This window comes from Musa acuminata, chromosome BXJ2-5, assembly GCF_036884655.1.
Source record: "Musa acuminata AAA Group cultivar baxijiao chromosome BXJ2-5, Cavendish_Baxijiao_AAA, whole genome shotgun sequence".
Lineage (NCBI taxonomy): Eukaryota > Viridiplantae > Streptophyta > Magnoliopsida > Zingiberales > Musaceae > Musa > Musa acuminata.
The window spans coordinates 27,115,237-27,134,923 of NC_088342.1; the positions used below are offsets into that span (position 1 = coordinate 27,115,237).

Sequence of the window (19,687 nt, forward strand, 5' to 3'; positions counted from 1 at the left end):
AAAGTCCTACACTAAACATAATATCTAGTCTAGTCGCGGTGAGGTAGAGTAGACTATCTATCATTCCCCTATATGTTTTTTGATCGAAATTTTCACTATTTTCATCCATATCTAACTTAGTCGCAGTACTCATAGGGGTGTTTATTGCTTTTGAATTATCCATGTTAAAACGTTTTAACAATTCTAATGTATATTTGGATTGGTTAAGAAATATACCATCACTAAGTTGTTTGATTTGTAATCCTAAAAAGAAGGTTAATTCACCCATTAAACTCATTTCAAATTCATGACTCATACATTTGGCAAATGATTCACACAGTGATTCATCCGAAGAGCCAAAAATAATATCGCCAACATAAATTTACATAATAAGAAAATTATTTTCAAAATGTTTAATAAACAATGTAGTATCAACCTTGCCTTTGGTAAAATTATTTAAAATAAGAAAGGAACTAAGCCTTTCATACCAAGCTCTAGGAGCTTGTTTCAAGCCATAGAGAGCTTTAGTCAATTTGAATACATGATTAGGAAGAAGAGAATTTTCAAATCCGGGAGGTTGTTCGACATATACTTCTTCGGAAATAAAACCATTCAAGAAAGCACTTTTGACATCCATTTGAAATAGTTTAAAATTATTACTACTAGCATAGGCAAGGAGCATCCTTATGGCTTCTAATCGAGCCACGGGAGCGAAGGTTTCTTCGTAATCGATACCTTCTTCTTGGTTGAAACCTTTGGCCACTAATCTAGCCTTGTTTCTAACCACGATACCATTTTCGTCTTGCTTGTTTCTAAAGACCCACTTAGTACCTATGACTGAGTGGTCACTTGGTCTAGGAATAAGCTTCCATACCTCATTCCTCTCAAATTGGTGAAATTCTTCTTGCATTGCAATGACCCAAAAATCATCTTTTAAGGCTTCGTCAATGCATTTAGGTTCAATTTGAGAAAGGAAAGCGGCGTTAGCACAAAAATTCTTGAAAGAAGAACGAGTTTGAACCCCTTTTGTTGTATCTCCTATAATTAGCTCCTTTGGATGAGCATCTACATACTTCCATTCTTTGGGTAAAGAAATTTCGGAAGAAGATGCATTCAAATGGCTATTTTGATGAGGGGGTTCGTTTAAATTTAGATTATCAAAACCAAGATCATCATCAAAATCATTTTTCTTTAAATCAGAAATTTCATTAAAAACTACATGAATAGACTCTTCTATTACTAAGGTCCTTTTGTTAAAGACACGAAAGGCCTTAGAAACGGAGGAGTAACCAAGAAAAATGCCTTCATCGAATTTAGCATCAAATTTACCTAGGGCATCCTTTTCATTTAAAATGAAGCATTTACAACCAACAACTTTAAAATAAGAAATGTTTGGTTTTTTGTTATTCCATAATTCATAGGGAGTTTTTGATAGAGATGGTCTTATTAGGACTCTATTGATGATGTAACAAGCCGTATTTACGGCTTCGGCCCAAAAATATTTGGGAAAACTATGTTCATTTAACATAGTTCTTGTCATTTCTTGTAGGTTTTTATTTTTCCTTTCAACTACTCCATTTTGTTGAGGATTTCTTGGAGTTGAGAAGTTGTGATTGTGTAATATCCCCTACTTTTAAAAATGTATTAATAAGGATTTATATGTAAATTGGGGGACCTATATGTAAATATAGAAATTACAAGGACTAAACTGCTAAGTTTATCCCACCGCCTCCCACGGTATTATCCCACCTATATAAAAAAGAAAAGGAAAAATCGAAAATTCGGTATTATCCCACCGCCTTCCAGAAACAGAGAGAGCGGTGGGGCATGAGGAGAAGAAGGAGAGTGGTTGAAGAAAAGAAAGAAGAAGAGGGAAAAGAAGAGAGGAGGAAGAAGAGAAGAAGATGAAGAAGAAGAAGAAGAGGAGGTGGCTGCAGCGAGGGCTGCAGCGAGAAGCTGTGGGGCGTGGGGAGAAGAAGAGAGGAAGAAGAGGGAGAAGAGAAGAAGAAGAAGAAGAAGCAGAAGAAGAAAAGAAGAAGAGAGGATGATAGCTGCGGCAAGGCTGCAGCGAGGAGGTGTGTGGGGTTGGGGAGGAAAAGGGAAGAGGAGAAGAAAAGAAGGAGAAGAAGAGGGAAAAGAGAGGGAAGAGGGAGAGGAGCGAGAGGTGGCAGCAGCTAGGGCTGCAGCACCTCTGTTTCCTGCAGGTGGAAACAGAGGAGAGGTGGGGCGTTCGAAGAGGAGAAGAAGAAGAAGAGGAAGAGAAGAGGAAGAGGAAGCAGGAGAAGAGGTTGTGATACCTCTGTTTCCTGCAGAGGAAACAGAGGAGAGGGTGTGTGTGACGTCGGGGAGAAGAAGGGGAGGAAGGAGAAGAAGAGAAGAAGAAGAAAGGAAGGAGAGGAAGAAGAGAAGGGAAAGGAGGAGCTGCGGCTGCGGCGGTGGCAGCTGCAGCTGGAAGAGAAGGAGAGGAAGAGATGGTGAGGAAGAAGAGAAGAAGTAGAAGCGGGTGAAGAGGCGGCACCTCTGTTTCCTGCAGGAGGAAACAGAGGAAAGGAGGTGCTGTTCGTCGGGGAGAAGAAGGGGGCTGCAGCTGCGGCGATGGCAGCTGCAGCTGGAAGAGAAGAAGAAGAGGAAGATGAGCAGGGGAGGAGGGAGAGGTTGCGGCCGTGGCTGCGGCCGCGACTGCAGCAGTTGCAGCGGGGAGAGAAGAAGAAGAAAGGAAGGAGAAGGAAGAGGAGAAGGGAAAGAAGTAGCTGCGGCTGCGGTTGTGGCAGCTGCAGCTGTCGCAGGGAAAGAGGAAGAGAAAAAGGAAAGGAAGAAGAAGAGAAAGGGAAGGAGAGGAAGAAGAGAGGAAGAGGAGAAGGGGCTGCGGCTGCGGCGATGGCAGCTGCAGCTGTGGCTGGGAAAGAAGAGAAGGAAAGGAAGAAGAAGAGAAAGGGAAGGAGAGGAAGAAGAGAGGAAGAGGAGAAGGGGTGGCAGCTGCGGCAGTGGCAGCTGCAGCTGGAAGAGGAGGAGGAAATAGAGCAGGGGAGGAAGAAGAGGCTGCGCCGTGGCTGCGACTCCGGCTGCGGCTGCGACGTTGGCTGCGGTAGCTGCGGCAGCGGTGGTGGCTGCAGTAGCTGCAGTAGCTGCTTTTGGGAAAGAGAAAGAGTAGGAATGAGAGAAGGGAAGAAGGAAATAGTGCAGTGGATGGGGGCTGCGGTTGTGACCGCAGTTGCGATTGTGGCAGCGGCAGCGGCGGCGGCTGTGGCAGCTGCGTTTGGGAAAGAAAAAGAAGGAATGAGAGTAAGACAGAGCAGGTGACTGTGCCTCGATGTTCGACACGTGATGTAGTTACGAAGAAAGGAAGAAAACGGGAGCACAAAACGAAACAGAGAGAGGACACGGAGGAAAAGTAGAAAGATTGGACTGGCACCTTCCTTAGATATTCAGATCAAAATATTTGAAAGGCAAGTTACCTGATCGTTTCTCCTATAATTGCTCTGATATGTCTTATTGCAAGTTCCCTGATCGTTTCTCCTATAATTGCTCTAATCTTTCATATTGCAAGTATCTTGATCGTTCCTCACTGCCATTTTTCTCTACATTTGCTTTGAATATGAGGAACTCTGAATTGTTCTAGCCTTGCATTTGATATATCTCCTGTTTAGACGTAACGATTCGAATCTGTGCAACTTCTGATATTCTGACCTTTTGATACCGAGTTGCCTATAAGTCTTTGTTGGAAACCCTGATTTGTTCAAAATTGATTTCATTGGAAACTAGACTCGAAGACCTTTCTTTGATATATGGATTGAAAGATTTTGGAATCCAAACACCTGTCCAGCTATCTGTTGAATCTGACATTAGGAATTCTGCCAACAGAGATTTTGTTCTACGACACTTGCTTACCAAATTATTTGTAACTCTCTCTGTTGGACAGTTCAATTCATATGAAGCATGTCTTATCTGAAAGTATTATCCAATGATTATTTCTGAGTAAATTGGAGCACGTTTGATAGTTTGAATCATTTGTTCAATGTGCCTTCTGTATTCTGCCAGAAATCGAGCTTTGGTCGATTTCTCATATTCTGGTTTCATTCCTTTGGAAATTGATATCCTTTAGCTTTCTTATTCAATTGAGCTTTATATTACTGCTTTGAATTCTTGTATGTTCTTGTCCTTAAAGTTATTGCATTCTTGAAAACTGTTGTGTAACGTTTATGCTATATCGTATTGACTCATATAGGCACATGTATATCTTATTGTTCCGCATTTGCTTTCGATATGTGCCTATTCCAGTTTCATTCCTTTGGACATTGAATTCATCAAATCTTCTTATTGAATTGAGTTATATGTGATTGCTTGGATTCCATATGTGCCCTTGGTTTCAATTCCTTTCAAATCTGAATATGCTTGTGAAATATTATTGCTTACTTCGGATTGACTCGTAAAGGCACATGTACGCTTCGTTGTTCCACGTGTGCTTCCGACATATGCTACTTGTTGTTGAAACTGCCCTTTTGTACTCTGGTGTGTGGGATTGTCTGGACCTTTGCCAGAAATGGTAAAGGGTATGCGCTGATTTGCCCGCTTTGTGGGATATTCTGGTATGCGCTTATTTGCCCGCTTTGTGGGGTCCCGCTTTGTGGGATATTGCTTAGAGCCTGCGATGCTCTGCCGGCCCCCTTTGACTTCACCTAGACGTGGGTGGATGGAGCTCCCAGACGTGGGAGACTTTTGTCAGGTGGTCATTCAGAAATGGATGAATCACATTCTGACTGAGATCCCACTACACCCTCTATGTGTTTGATATGACATCCAGAGTTTTGGTGAGTTTGTTTCTGTTCATACTCTGGATAAGATTGATATGATTGCAACGTCAAGGACGACGTTTGAGCTCTTGTACGATATGTGTACTAATATGCTCTGAAAGGCTTCATTCCCTGATGATTTTGTTTCGAAATGTTCCATATGCCGTTGATATGCTTCGGAACATTTTATATGCCATTGATAAGCTTGATATGTTTCCTTTGCTTCTGATATGCTCCAATTACGCTGTGCTCCATTTGCTATGAACTGATATGTTCTTATATGTCCTATTTGCCATTGATATGCTCCAATTACTCTGTGCTCCATTTGCTATGAACTGATATGTTCCGAAATGTCCTATCTGCCATTGATATGCTCCAATTACTCTGTGCTCCATTTGCTATGAACTGATATGTTCTGAAATGTCCTATCTGCTATTGATATGCTTCAATTACTCTATACTCCATTCGTTATGGATCAAATATGTTATGAATGACATGATACGTATGATTTGGTATCTATTGAGATGGTATCCTTGAGAATTCTTGTATTCTGCCTTACATTATGATACCTTACTCGTTTGAATCCGTTCCTTTTGTTCTGAATATGCTTTGTCACTTGCTGAGCCGTTTTTGGCTCACTCCGTTGTTATATAAATCTTTCAGGTCAGCTTGTTACTCTTCGAGATGTTTGATTTGGGCTGAGGCAGTGGATAGCTATTCAGAATGATGGGCAAGTCTGGTTGGTTATTATGATATTGTTGTATAAGTATGTTTTGTATGTAATGAAATGTTGTCGATGTTGAATCTCGGATTTTGATGATATAATCAATTGGTGGGTTAATTGATCTAATCCATATTATTGAGTTAAGTGTGCAGGATTAACTACGATAATCAAAAAAACACAAAGCGAGAATACCGGAGTCACATTTGACCGAACCACTCTAAAAATCGGCGTAATCTCTGGTTTGCTTTTTATTATTGTCATTTACATTACTGCAAATCTTCTTACTGCTTTAGTTCCTTATTACTCTTGCTGCGCAACTTTAAGAATACGCCTTCAAGTTAAATTTCTCAAGTTTCATTCTTAACGTACGAAAGATTTTACTAAAACCGAAGTTTTAATCCGCTGCACTAATTCACCCCCCCCTCTTAGTGCCGCTCCGATCCTAACAAGTGGTATCAGAGCCACGGTTTTCTACTTTGGTTTAACACCCAAATAGAAATGGCTCTTTATGGCTTTCAAGAGGGTCACTCTCTCATTCGTCCTCCCTTTTTCAATGGGACGGACTACACTTGTTGGAAAACTCGAATGAGAGTTTTCTTACTTTCTTTGGATTTGAATTTATGGGACATAGTCGAAAATGGATTTGAAATGTCTTCTCTCCCAATGAACCATTGGAATGATTTGGAGAAGAAGATGTTTTCTTTAAATGCAAAGGCTATGAATGCCTTATATTGTGCACTTGACAAAAGTGAATTTAATCGCGTTTCGATGTGTGACTCGGCTTTTGATATTTGGAGAACTCTAGAGGTCACTCATGAAGGCACTAGCCGAGTGAAAGAGTCCAAAATCAATATTCTTGTGCATTCTTATGAACTTTTCCGGATGAAACCAAGTGAGTCCATCGGAGACATGTACACCCGGTTCACGGATGTCATCAATGGACTCAAAGCTCTTGGTAAAAGTTTTTCTAATTTTGAACTAGTCACTAAAATCTTAAGATCCCTTCCAAAAAGTTGGGATCCAAAAGTTACGGCCATTCAAGAGGCCAAGGACCTTAAAACATTCCCTCTCGAAGAACTTATTGGGTCTCTAATGACCTACGAAATGAACAATGTGGAAAAAAAGAAACTCGAGAACAACCTTCCAAATGATAGGAAGGATTTGGGACATAGAACACATGAATACCACTCGAGCATAAGCTCAAGTGATGGTGAACTTAAACTACAAATGAAACAAAAATTAAAAAGCAAAAAGAATGGAACTACTTGCTTTGAACGCAAGAAGAACAAAAGTTGGGATGAATTGAGCTCTTCCGAAGACGAGGAGAAAATCAAGAAAGGCGAGGTGGCAAACTATGCCTCACCCTCTTTCAACAATGAGGTAATCAAAATCCCACTAATTCATTTCGAAATTACATAATACTTTCTTGAGTTATTTTTAATTTAGTTTAGGATTAATTTTCTTGAAAATTGCTTGTGTTATGTTAATGCAATAAAATGTTAGATATAAATATAATGCTTATACACCTAGTAAGATTAATCTTATATATGTGCTTGAGAAGCAAGAATTTGTACTTTGACGATTTCCATATTGATTTTCAATGTCGATGCATGACTTTTGAATGGAAGGTTTTATGATTTTTTTTATGAACCTTATCTTTGGTTTTCAAACATGATGTATAGTTTTGACATAAGAACAAAAATTTGAAGCATGCTAATATAAAGTCAATCATATAAAGTAAAACTAAAGAAATTTTAAATATCTATAAGAATCATTCAAAATTATGTTCAATAAAACCTTACTTGATGTTGTAATGAAACTATTGAAAGTTTTGATGCTATGATTTGATGATTTTATGCATGAGATTGTAAAGTTATACATGATGATTTTTTGGTCTTGATGGTTTTTATGACAAAATTCATTTTTCGATCCTAAATGTTGATGCACATTTTTATCTAGCATAAATGACATGAATTTAAATAACTAAAAAGAGAAAAGCATTGTTCTTGAAAATTATTTTTCTCTATCTTGTTGATTTATATGAATCCCTTGAAAATGATTTTGGTTTGATGATTTGAATTACAAATGAGTTATATCAAAATCATGATATTGATTTGACTTGAAGTAATGAGTTGAAATCATTTTTTTTTGGAATTATGTGTTGCACTTTTTTATCTTGATGATCTTTGATTTTTTTTTGTTTTAAAACGATGATGCATGGATTTGAAAGAAAAGGAGATGCATGCATGGAATCAATCAATAAGTTGAAACAAAAGGAGGAAAGATTTTTTATTGAAAATTTTCTTTTTCTCTATCTTATTGATTTATACCTAAGAGACCAATAAAATTATTTATGTCATTTTGAATCTCTTGAAAGAAATGTTGAGATTTTGATGATTTAGACGATTTGAATTTGAATGAGTTTTATCTAAAATCATGATCTTGATTCCGTGATATTTACAAATGAAGATTTATTATGAATCAAGATTTTTCATTAATCGATCTCCTAAGATTTTCTTTTGATTATTAATGAGTAGGTTTTTCAAAAAGAAATCATGTCTTCTAGTATTCACATGTTCTAATCCTTCATGATAAAATTTTTATGTAATTCCTTAAATTCATGAAATGTTTATCGCATCACCAATTATTTTCTTCTTGATATTCCTTTTTTGGTGATATAAAATCATGCATGAAATACTCTTGAGATTATTTTGATGCATACAAATGAAAAGTTATGATCATGCATGGTAGGATGCAATTTGACAAATTAATACCATTATGATTTGAAATATTTATAATTTGGAATGATGCATGCAATACTTATGCCTTTTATTATGATAATATATGTGATGTATTGCATATGATGTGAATCATGAATGCTTTAAATGATAAATGTCTTGATATCATGATTGATGATTTTGTTCTATGCATAAGATTTTTAAAATTATGCATAATGAATCTTGTAATTTACAGATTATCGATTTTCTTTTTACCATAATGAAAGTGCCTTATTGATCCTTGTCATAATAAATCTAGCACTTTCGGTTTTAAACATGATACATGTTTTTATTTGACATAAAAAAAAAGGGAGGCATGCTTGAATGAAATAAATTACATGAATTGAAGCAACTAAAAGAGAAGAACATTTTTCTTCTTGAAAATTATTTTTTTCTATATTATTGATTTTGATGAATCTATTTGTATTATTTTTATGAATCTCATAGATTATGAAAATGATTTGAATTTAATGGATTTTATTGAAATCATGATCTTGATTTCTCACAATTTTCTATTGAATGAATCAAGTTTGTTTTCTATTTAAAAGGATATTTATCAAAATTTTCATGGTCTTTTAGTATTCATGATATTGATAATTATATTTTGAAACTCTATGTAAATCAAGATTCTTCATCATGATTCTCTCGTTTTATAAAAGAGGAGATGTTCTATGTGAATCATAAGATTTTATATGCATGAATTGAGATTCTTTTTGCTATTAACTAGCAAGAAACTTGTTTTTGTAAACCATGACATGCTACTTGACATCTTGATAATTTATAACTTGAGTTTTCTTTTTGAATCAAGATTGTTTCCTATCATGTTTTCTATCTACAAAAGAAGAAATTTGTCAAAAATGTTATATGTCTTTTGACATTCATTTTTCATCTTTATTATTTACCCTTATCATGATTTGAATATTATAGTAAAGAGAAATGAATTACATGATTGTATTGTTATTCCCTTCTATTTGACACTGACAAAGGGGGAGCAAAACTTGCTAGATAGCAAATTTGCTAGCTTGCACAATTTGAAAAGAGGCAAAATAGTCCATCTTGCACATCTCAAAAGATGTAAAATTTTGCTAACTTTTTATGTGCAAAAGTTGATAGCTTGTATACTATAAATTTGCATACCAAAAATACAATCTTGTTTATCTCAAGATGCAAAACATACTAACTTGCACTTTGCAACGGAAGCAAAATTGCTAGCTCAAACATTGCAAAGGAAGCAAAAATTTGCTAGCTTACAATTTGCATATTTCAAGAAGCAAGAGTTGCTTTCTTGAACATCTCAATATTGCTAGCTTGCATGATGTAGAACTTGCTATCTTGAACATTACCAAAAGTGCTATCTTATATGCTGTAAAACTTGTATATCTAAAACTTGATAGCTTGAATGTCCCAAGCATGATGCATTACTTGCTAAATTTTCTATCTTCAAAATTGCATGATGATAAAAATTTAATATTATGTTTTTCATGCAATGGTTTGAACCCATATAATAAACACATAAGAGTAGCTACTTCTCCTTTTTGTTGATGACATAGGGGGAGAAGTATATTGATGACTTCATGCATTGAATTAAATATTTTATATATTTGCATGATAGTTTAAATGTTTTTCATAACATGTGATGAATGTTACTTGGATTTGGGATAATCCAAGTGTTCTATCAATGGCATATTGATAGGGGGAGTTTAGTTAAACTCCGGGGAGTTAAGGTTAACTCCGTTAGTCATCAATTAGTTGTCATCATCAAAAAGGGGGAGATTGTTGAATCTCGGATTTTGATGATGAAACTAATTGATTGTGTTTAAATGTTTGACTACATTTTGAGTGATACAGGTCTACTCGATCAGGATTAGACAATTAACGCAGGAGGAATTGACGTTGCGTCGGAGGAGATCACGTCAGGATATTGGATGGCAGAAGGCTTCGGGCGTCGGGCATCGGGCCAAGGAGAGCGAAATTGCGCCAAGGATATCGGGGTTGCGGAGGTCAACCGCCGATTGGGCAACAAGCTGCAAGAGAGGACGATGCACCGAAGAATCGGATGAAGCGCCAACCAATGACGTGCCGGGCAACAGAATGTCAATTTGCGTTATAATAATTGTCTAGATCGGAGTAGAGTGTTTGCTTGTGTGTGCAGGATTAACAAGAATCGGATGAACCGAAATTGATATACTGTGTCAAAGTGTTAGGAGATCTCTCTTATTTGGAGTTTCTGAATGTTAAGCCTAATTTATTATGATATGAACTTGTGGTGAATAGTTGGAGTTCTGATTGTATAAATTATTTAGCTTGTGGATTTATAAATATTGTTCATGTTTGTCAAGTTGGCTTGGGTTGCCATAAACGTGAATTTTTGAGTGATGTGATATATGATTATAACCTGCACAGGTTTTATGGATGTGAATATGAATAGAATGTTTTTTAGTGTCCTCAAACGTTAGTTTGGATCCTGGATTGGTCTGTGATGAAAAATTTTAAAAATCATGGATATTTTGAGGGGCGTGACAGAGGTGGTATCAGAGCATTGCTTGAGGATTACTGAAATATTTGATATGTTGACGTGCAAAATATATTGAGGTCTAATGAACTATAGTGATTGGTGGAAATTTTCTTTGATGTATTTTAGGAATCTGGGATGATGAGGACATTTGGTCCTCCTATTTCATTGTTTCTGATTAATTAAGGGGAATGAAATGATTGTTTGGGGATATTGAATCAGAGTGGCGCAGCGGAATTATGGTGGACCTAATTTCATTGGTGGTAGAAAAATGGATGATGCAAATGGAGAAGATATTTGATATACAAAATTGTTCTAATGATCAAAAGATTTCTTTTGCTACGTTATATTGGAAGTAAAGACTTATTATTGACGGCAACAATGAAAAGAATTTTTGAAGATCAATGGCAAGAATGACAAGAACAAGTTTACCAATAAAAATATGATTGGAAATGAATCAGTAAGTAACAACAAGAGGATCAAGACATTTGGATTTGAAATTGGAGGTCATCATAAAAGACTCAATCATGTGTGAATTATAAGTTAAATTATGAAACAAATTTGTGTTTTCGGATGATTGGAGTATATTTTGTTTGTAGAAAGTTGGATCATAAAATAAAAGACGGCACTCATTCCGGTCCACTCACTTCGTTCGCCCTTATCTCCCTCCATTCGTGGCCCTCCTAGGGCCACTCATTCCGGTCGGTCCCTAATATAGTCCTATCGGGTCGAATTGTCGGTAACCCGTAGGGTTACCTCCAATTCTCTGCTTACTTGAAAAGTAAGAAGAGAATTAGTAAAGACAAAGAATAAAAGAAATATTAAAGAAAAAAGAAATAGAAAGCTTATAAGAGAAGAAAGAAAAAAGAGGGAGGTTGGCTGCCGCCAACCGAACGATGAAAGCCTTAACCCTTTGAACAAAAAGAAAGAGTCACTGCCTCATAAATAATCTGCCCATATCAGAGTGTATGCTATCACTGAATATGATTCTAAAACTTCTGAATTAGTGATCGAAGGTATTATGCATGATTATGAAAGAATGTAAATATTTGTTTGACCATGGGTCCTATCTACGATTTGATTCGTAATATTTTGCTTATCACTTGGGTATGAAACCTAGACCATTGCAATATGAGCTATATGTAAATACAATCATTGGAGATTTTTTTGATAACGAACTTGAATCTGGTCCTCTTGTCTGATTTTTATTGGAGAACTTGAACTTTTGCTGATTTAGTTCTCCTAAAGATTTGGAGTTTTGATATCATACTTGTTATGGATTGACTATCTTCCTATCATACCAGTATGGATTGGTATATAACAAAGGATCACTTTTTGCATATTTGATCAGCCCATCTTTTATTTGAAAGTATTGGATATGATTTTATCTCCTTGCCTAATATATCCCAAGATGACTTGCCTGGATTACCTCCAAATGTGATTTTGCTTTTGATTTGGTCCTTGGGACAATCCCTATATCTAAGCCTCTCTGCAGAATGATATCATTTGAGTAAGTGGAATTAGAAAAACAACTACAACGATTATTAAATGAGGATTTTATTTGGCTTAATATTTTATCATGGGGTGCTCTGGTGTTAGTTAAAAAGATGGATGGAACATGGAGGCTTTGTATTGATTATGCATAGTTGAATCAGGTGATCATCAAAAACGAGTATTTTTTGAAGTAACGATTTGCTTGATTAATTACAGGGTGCGCAAGTATTTTTGAAAGATTGATTGAAGGTCGGGTTTACCATCTATTGAGAATCAAGAAGGAGAATATTTCGGTCACTCTTGGAAAATTGTGTAATTGTATTGAATTGATGAAATTATTTAAGAGTAGGAGGAGGAAATAAAGAAATCATAATCCTCATCTTTTCATCGATTGAGCTATGACCAATTTAGAGGACTAAATTTTCTTTTAAGGGGGGGAGAGTGTAATATCCCCTACTTTTAAAAATGTATTAATAAGGATTTATATGTAAATTGGGGGACCTATATGTAAATATAGAAATTACAAGGACTAAACTGCTAAGTTGCAAAAAGAAAAAAAAAAAGAAAAGGAAAAACCGAAAATTCGGTATTATCCCACCGCCTCCCACGCACTCTGTTTCTTTCCAGAAACAGAGAGAGCGGTGGGGCATGAGGAGAAGAAGGAGAGTGGTTGAAGAAAAGAAGAAGAAGAGGGAAAAGAAGAGAGGAGGAAGAAGAGAGGAAGAAGAGAGGAAGAAGAGGGAGAAGAGAAGAAGATGAAGAAGAAGAAGAAGAGGAGGTGGCTGCAGCGAGGGCTGCAGCGAGAAGCTGTGGGGCGTGGGGAGAAGAAGAGAGGAAGAAGAGGGAGAAGAGAAGAAGAAGAAGAAGAAGCAGAAGAAGAAGAAGAAGAAGAGAGGATGATAGCTGCGGCAAGGCTGCAGCGAGGAGGTGTGTGGGGTTGGGGAGGAAAAGGGAAGAGGAGAAGAAAAGAAGGAGAAGAAGAGGGAAAAGAGAGGGAAGAGGGAGAGGAGCGAGAGGTGGCAGCAGCTAGGGCTGCAGCACCTCTGTTTCCTGCAGGTGGAAACAGAGGAGAGGTGGGGCGTTCGAAGAGGAGAAGAAGAAGAAGAGGAAGAGAAGAGGAAGAGGAAGCAGGAGAAGAGGTTGTGATACCTCTATTTCCTGCAGAGGAAACAGAGGAGAGGGTGTGTGTGACGTCGGGGAGAAGAAGGGGAGGAAGGAGAAGAAGAGAAGAAGAAGAAAGGAAGGAGAGGAAGAAGAGAAGGGAAAGGAGGAGCTGCGGCTGCGGCGGTGGCAGCTGCAGCTGGAAGAGAAGGAGAGGAAGAGATGGTGAGGAAGAAGAGAAGAAGTAGAAGCGGGTGAAGAGGCGGCACCTCTGTTTCCTGCAGGAGGAAACAGAGGAAAGGAGGTGCTGTTCGTCGGGGAGAAGAAGGGGGCTGCAGCTGCGGCGATGGCAGCTGCAGCTGGAAGAGAAGAAGAAGAGGAAGATGAGCAGGGGAGGAGGGAGAGGTTGCGACCGTGGCTGCGGCCGCGACTACAGCAGTTGCAGCGGGGAGAGAAGAAGAAGAAAGGAAGGAGAAGGAAGACGAGAAGGGAAAGAAGTAGCTGCGGCTGCGGTTGTGGCAGCTGCAGCTGTGGCAGGGAAAGAGGAAGAGAAAAAGGAAAGGAAGAAGAAGAGAAAGGGAAGGAGAGGAAGAGGAGAAGGGGCTGCGGCTGCGGCGATGGCAGCTGCAGCTGTGGCTGGGAAAGAAGAGAAGGAAAGGAAGAAGAAGAGAAAGGGAAGGAGAGGAAGAAGAGAGGAAGAGGAGAAGGGGTGGCAGCTGCGGCAGTGGCAGCTGCAGCTGGAAGAGGAGGAGGAAATAGAGCAGGGGAGGAAGAAGAGGCTGCGAGTGTGGTGGCTGCGGCCGTGGTTGCGACTCCGGCTGCGGCTGCGACGTTGGCTGCGGTAGCTGCGGCAGCGGTGGTGGCTGCAGTAGCTGCAGTAGCTGCTTTTGGGAAAGAGAAACAATAGGAACGAGAGAAGGGAAGAAGGAAATAGTGCCGTGGATGGGGGCTGCGGTTGTGACCGCAGTTGCGATTGTGGCAGCGGCAGCGGCGGCGGCTGTGGCAGCTGCGTTTGGGAAAGAAAAAGAAGGAATGAGAGTAAGAGAGAGCAGGTGACTGTGCCTCGATGTTCGACACGTGATGTAGTTACGAAGAAAGGAAGAAAACGGGAGCACAAAACGAAACAGAGAGAGGACACGGAGGAAAAGTAGAAAGATTGGACTGGCACCTTCCTTGGATATTCAGATCAAAATATTTGAAAGGCAAGTTCCCTGATCGTTTCTCCTATAATTGCTCTGATATGTCTTATTGCAAGTTCCCTGATCGTTTCTCCTATAATTGCTCTGATATGTCTTATTGCAAGTTCCCTGATCGTTTCTCCTATAATTGCTCTGATATGTCTTATTGCAAGTTCCCTGATCGTTTCTCCTATAATTGCTCTGATATGTCTTATTGCAAGTTCCCTGATCGTTTCTCCTATAATTGCTCTAATCTTTCCTATTGCAAGTATCTTGATCGTTCCTCACTGCCATTTTTCTCTACATTTGCTTTGAATATGAGGAACTCTGAATTGTTCTAGCCTTGCATTTGATATATCTCCTGTTTAGACGTAACGATTCGAATCTGTGCAACTTTTGATATTCTGACCTTTTGATACCGAGCTGCCTATAAGTCTTTGTTGGAAACTCTGATTTGTTCAAAATTGATTTTATTGGAAACTAGACTCGTAGACCTTTCTTTGATATATGGATTGAAAGATTTTGGAATCCAAACACCTGTCCAGCTATCTGTTGAATCTGACATTAGGAATTCTGCCAACAAAGATTTTGTTCTACGACACTTGCTTACCAAATTATTTGTAACTCTCTCTGTTGGACAGTTCAATTCATATGAAGCATGTCTTATCTGAAAGTATTATCCAATGATTATTTCTGAGTAAATTGGAGCACGTTTGATAGTTTGAATCATTTGTTCAATGTGCCTTCTGTATTCTGCCAGAAATCGAGCTTTGGTCGATTTCTCATATTCTGGTTTCATTCCTTTGGAAATTGATATCCTTTAGCTTTCTTATTCAATTGAGCTTTATATTACTACTTTGAATTCTTGTATGTTCTTGTCCTTAAAGTTATTGCATTCTTGAAAACTGTTGTGTAACGTTTATGCTATATCGTATTGACTCATATAGGCACATGTATATCCTATTGTTCCGCATTTGCTTTCGATATGTGCCTATTCCAGTTTCATTCCTTTGGACATTGAATTCATCAAATCTTCTTATTGAATTGAGTTATATGTGATTGCTTGGATTCCATATGTGCCCTTGGTTTCAATTCCTTTCAAATCTGAATATGCTTGTGAAATATTATTGCTTACTTCGGATTGACTCGTAAAGGCACATGTACGCTTCGTTGTTCCGCGTGTGCTTCCGACATATGCTACTTGTTGTTGAAACTGCCCTTTTGTACTCTGGTGTGTGGGATTGTCTGGACCTTTGCCAGAAATGGTAAAGGGTATACGCTGATTTGCCCGCTTTGTGGGGTCCCGCTTTGTGGGATATTCTGGTATGCGCTTATTTGCCCGCTTTGTGGGGTCCCGCTTTGTGGGATATTGCTTAGAGCCTGCGATGCTCTGCCGGCCCCCTTTGACTTCACCTAGACGTGGGTGGATGGAGCTCCCAGACGTGGGAGACTTTTGTCAGGTGGTCATTCAGAAATGGATGAATCACATTCTGACTGAGATCCCACTACACCCTCTATGTGTTTGATATGACATCCAGAGTTTTGGTGAGTTTGTTTCTGTTCATACTCTGGATAAGATTGATATGATTGCGACGTCAAGGACGACGTTTGAGCTCTTGTACGATATGTGTACCAATATGCTCTGAAAGGCTTCATTCCCTGATGATTTTGTTTCGAAATGCTCCATATGCCGTTGATATGCTTCGGAACATTTTATATGCCATTGATAAGCTTGATATGTTTCCTTTGCTTCTGATATGCTCCAATTACGCTGTGCTCCATTTGCTATGAACTGATATGTTCTTATATGTCATATTTGCCATTGATATGCTCCAATTACTCTGTGCTCCATTTGCTATGAACTGATATGTTCCGAAATGTCCTATCTGCCATTGATATGCTCCAATTACTCTGTGCTCCATTTGCTATGAACTGATATGTTCTGAAATGTCCTATCTGCTATTGATATGCTTCAATTACTCTATGCTCCATTCGTTATGGATCAAATATGTTATGAATGACATGATACGTATGATTTGGTATCTATTGAGATGGTATCCTTGAGAATTCTTGTATTCTGCCTTACATTATGATACCTTACTCGTTTGAATCCGTTCCTTTTGTTCTGAATATGCTTTGTCACTTGCTGAGCCGTTTTTGGCTCACTCCGTTGTTATATAAATCTTTCAGGTCAGCTTGTTACTCTTCGAGATGTTTGATTTGGGCTGAGGCAGTGGATAGCTATTCAGAATGATGGGCAAGTCTGGTTGGTTATTATGATATTGTTGTATAAGTATGTTTTGTATGTAATGAAATGTTGTCGATGAACCGAAATTGATATACTGTGTCAAAGTGTTAGGAGATCTCTCTTATTTGGAGTTTCTGAATGTTAAGCCTAATTTATTATGATATGAACTTGTGGTGAATAGTTGGAGTTCTGATTGTATAAATTATTTAGCTTGTGGATTTATAAATATTGTTCATGTTTGTCAAGTTGGCTTGGGTTGCCATAAACGTGAATTTTTGAGTGATGTGATATATGATTATAAACTGCACAGGTTTTATGGATGTGAATATGAATAGAATGTTTTTCAGTGTCCTCAAACGTTAGTTTGGATCCTGGATTGGTCTGTGATGAAAAATTTTAAAAATCATGGATATTTTGAGGGGCGTGACAGATTGTACCCATTAACTTCGCAAAAATTTTGAAAGTCACGGTTTTGGAATTCACCACCATGATCACTCCGAATTGATGAAATCATGAAGCCTTTTTCGTTTTGAGTGAGTTTACAAAATTTAGAGAAACACTTGAAGCAATCACTTTTGTGAGCTAAGAAATAGGTCCAAGTGTATCTAGAGTAGTCATCCACAATCACAAAAGCATATTTGCTTCCACCTAGACTTGTTGTATCAATTGGTCCAAATAAATCCAAATGGATCAATTGTAATGGTCTAGTGGTGCTAATTTGATTTTTTGGTTTGAAGCTTGTTTTTATTTGTTTGCCTAGTTGACAAGCATCGCATACCTTATCCTTAATAAACTTCATATTCGGAATCCCTCGTACTAGTTCTTGAGATGAGATTTTAGATATTGTTTTCATGCTTGTATGACCTAATCTCCTATGCCAAAGCCAAGCATCATCATTTACGGCGGAGAAACACATTTCATTACTTAGTTCATCAAGATTGATGGTATAGACATTATTTTGTTTTAAAGCAATCATAGTCATGTTATGATTTGGATTTTCAATAATGCACATATTTGATTCAAATCTAACGATATAACCTTTATCGCATAGTTGACTAATACTCAAGAGATTATGTTTCAATCCATCAACTAGTAAAACATTATCAATAGAAAGACTAAATTTGTTACCAAAAGTTCCCTTGCCAATGATTTTGCCTTTGTTGTTGTCTCCAAAGGTGACGTACCCTTCTTCTTTGCTAGTGAGCATAGAGAAATGAGATGGATCTCCAGTCATATGTCTTTAGCATCCACTATCGAGATACCATCTCTTGCTCCTAGCTTGTGGGTTTGTCTACAAAAGAGGATGATTTTTAGGTACCCATTTGATTTTGGATGCCTCAAAAATTGACCCACTAACCTTGTTATTTATTTTTGAATCCTTTATAGTTCCTTTAGGAACCCATATTAATTTTTGTGAACTAATTTTCCTAAATGGACATTTGTAGGCAATATGTCCGGATTTGCAACAGAAGTTGCATTTCATATAAGAGGAAACATATAATGTAAGTCCTTTTATGAAAGTGGTAGGATTTTGATGTAATCATTTTACAAATCCAATTCCATTTCTATTTGAGATGTGACCCTTGTGTGCAAGGATCATATCTAATCCTTTGCTACCAACCTTAAACTTGTTTAAGGTTTCCTTAAGAAGCAAATTTTCGTTTTTTATTGCTTCTAAATGCTCACACTTAGAGCATGGAGAAGTTTGAAGACTATCAAACTTATCTTGTAGCAAAGCATGCTCTTTCTTTAAGATACTTAAGTTCTTGCTAACAGTTCTACATTCATCAAATAATTCATGAAAAGCGATAGAGAGTTCTTCAAAAGATAAATCTTCATTAAGTAAATCACATACCTCTTCTCCTAAAGCCATTAGCGCGTAATGAGCAACTTGCTCGGTGTTGGACTCCTCTTCTTCGGACGCGCTTGAATCATCCCATGTTGCCTTGAGCACCTTCTTCTTTGTTGTCCTCTTTTTGGCTTGAGGACAATAGTTCTTGTAGTGTCCCGGTTTTTTGCATTCATAGCAAATCACTTGGTCCTTCTTTTGTTCAAATTTATTTTTTATATTATTTTTAAATTTGTTCTTTCTTAAATATTTTTTAAATTTTTGAGTCAAAAGTGCAATGTCATTGTCACTGTCCTCATCACTTGATGTTCCTTTCAAGTGGTCTTCTTGTGATTTGAGTGCCATATCCTTCTTGTTCTTTGGAAGGGTGTTCTCGAGCTCGTCATGAGCTTGACATGTCATTTCGTAGGTCATTAGAGACCCAATGAGCTCTTCAAGAGGGAATGCTTTAAGGTCTTTGGCCTCTTGAATGGCCGTAACTTTTGGATCCCAACTTTTAGGGAGGGATCTTAAGATTTTAGTTACTAATTCAAAGTTAGTAAAATCTTTACCAAGAGCTTTGAGTCCATTGATGACATCCGTAAACCGGGTGTACATGTCTCCGATGGACTCACTTGGTTTCATTCGGAAAAGTTCGTAAGAGTGCACAAGGATGTTGATTTTCGACTCTTTCACTTGGCTAGTGCATTCATGAGTGACCTCAAGAGTTCTCCAAATATCAGAATCCGAATCACACATTGAAACACGATTAAATTCGTTTTTATCTAATGCACAAAACAATACATTCATAGCCTTTGCATTTAAAGCAAAAACCTTCTTCTCCGATTCATTCCATTCGCTCATCGGAAGAGAAGATTTTTGAAATCCATTCTCGACAATAGACCAAAGCTCAAAGTCCATAGAAATGAGGAAGATCCTCATGCGAGTCTTCCAATATATGTAATCCAACCCATTAAACAAAGGTGGTCATGCAATAGAATGACCCTCTTGCATGCCGGAGTAAGCCATCTCTCTTGGGTATTAAACCAAATATGA

At 37.9% G+C, this 19,687-nt stretch overlaps 1 protein-coding gene and 1 long non-coding RNA gene across 3 annotated transcripts; both read left to right on the plus strand.

The window, feature by feature from the left end:
* The first annotated feature begins 1,821 nt into the window (after positions 1 to 1,821).
* On the plus strand, positions 1,822 to 7,067 carry LOC135612597 (uncharacterized). 2 transcript variants are annotated; one of them, XM_065109064.1, is made up of 2 exons: positions 1,822 to 3,425; positions 5,433 to 7,067. In XM_065109064.1, exon 2 carries the CDS (start codon positions 5,992 to 5,994, stop codon positions 6,910 to 6,912), a length of 921 nt encoding a protein of 306 aa, XP_064965136.1. In that variant the 5' UTR covers positions 1,822 to 3,425; positions 5,433 to 5,991; the 3' UTR covers positions 6,913 to 7,067. The 2 variants fall into 2 exon arrangements, with proteins under 2 accessions (XP_064965136.1, XP_064965137.1); XM_065109065.1 differs by having other exon boundaries at positions 1,834 to 3,425; positions 5,433 to 5,619.
* A 3,074-nt stretch (positions 7,068 to 10,141) lies between these two features.
* LOC135612599 (uncharacterized) lies at positions 10,142 to 17,048 on the plus strand. Its single transcript, XR_010487012.1, has 2 exons — positions 10,142 to 14,579; positions 16,746 to 17,048. It is a non-coding gene; the product is annotated as an uncharacterized LOC135612599 (long non-coding RNA).
* The last annotated feature ends 2,639 nt before the right edge of the window (positions 17,049 to 19,687 follow it).

Bases quoted from the DNA above. Each gene is read 5' to 3' on its own strand.
- LOC135612597 (XM_065109064.1), top strand. From the start codon at position 5,992: ATGGCTCTTTATGGCTTTCAAGAGGGTCACTCTCTCATTCGTCCTCCC.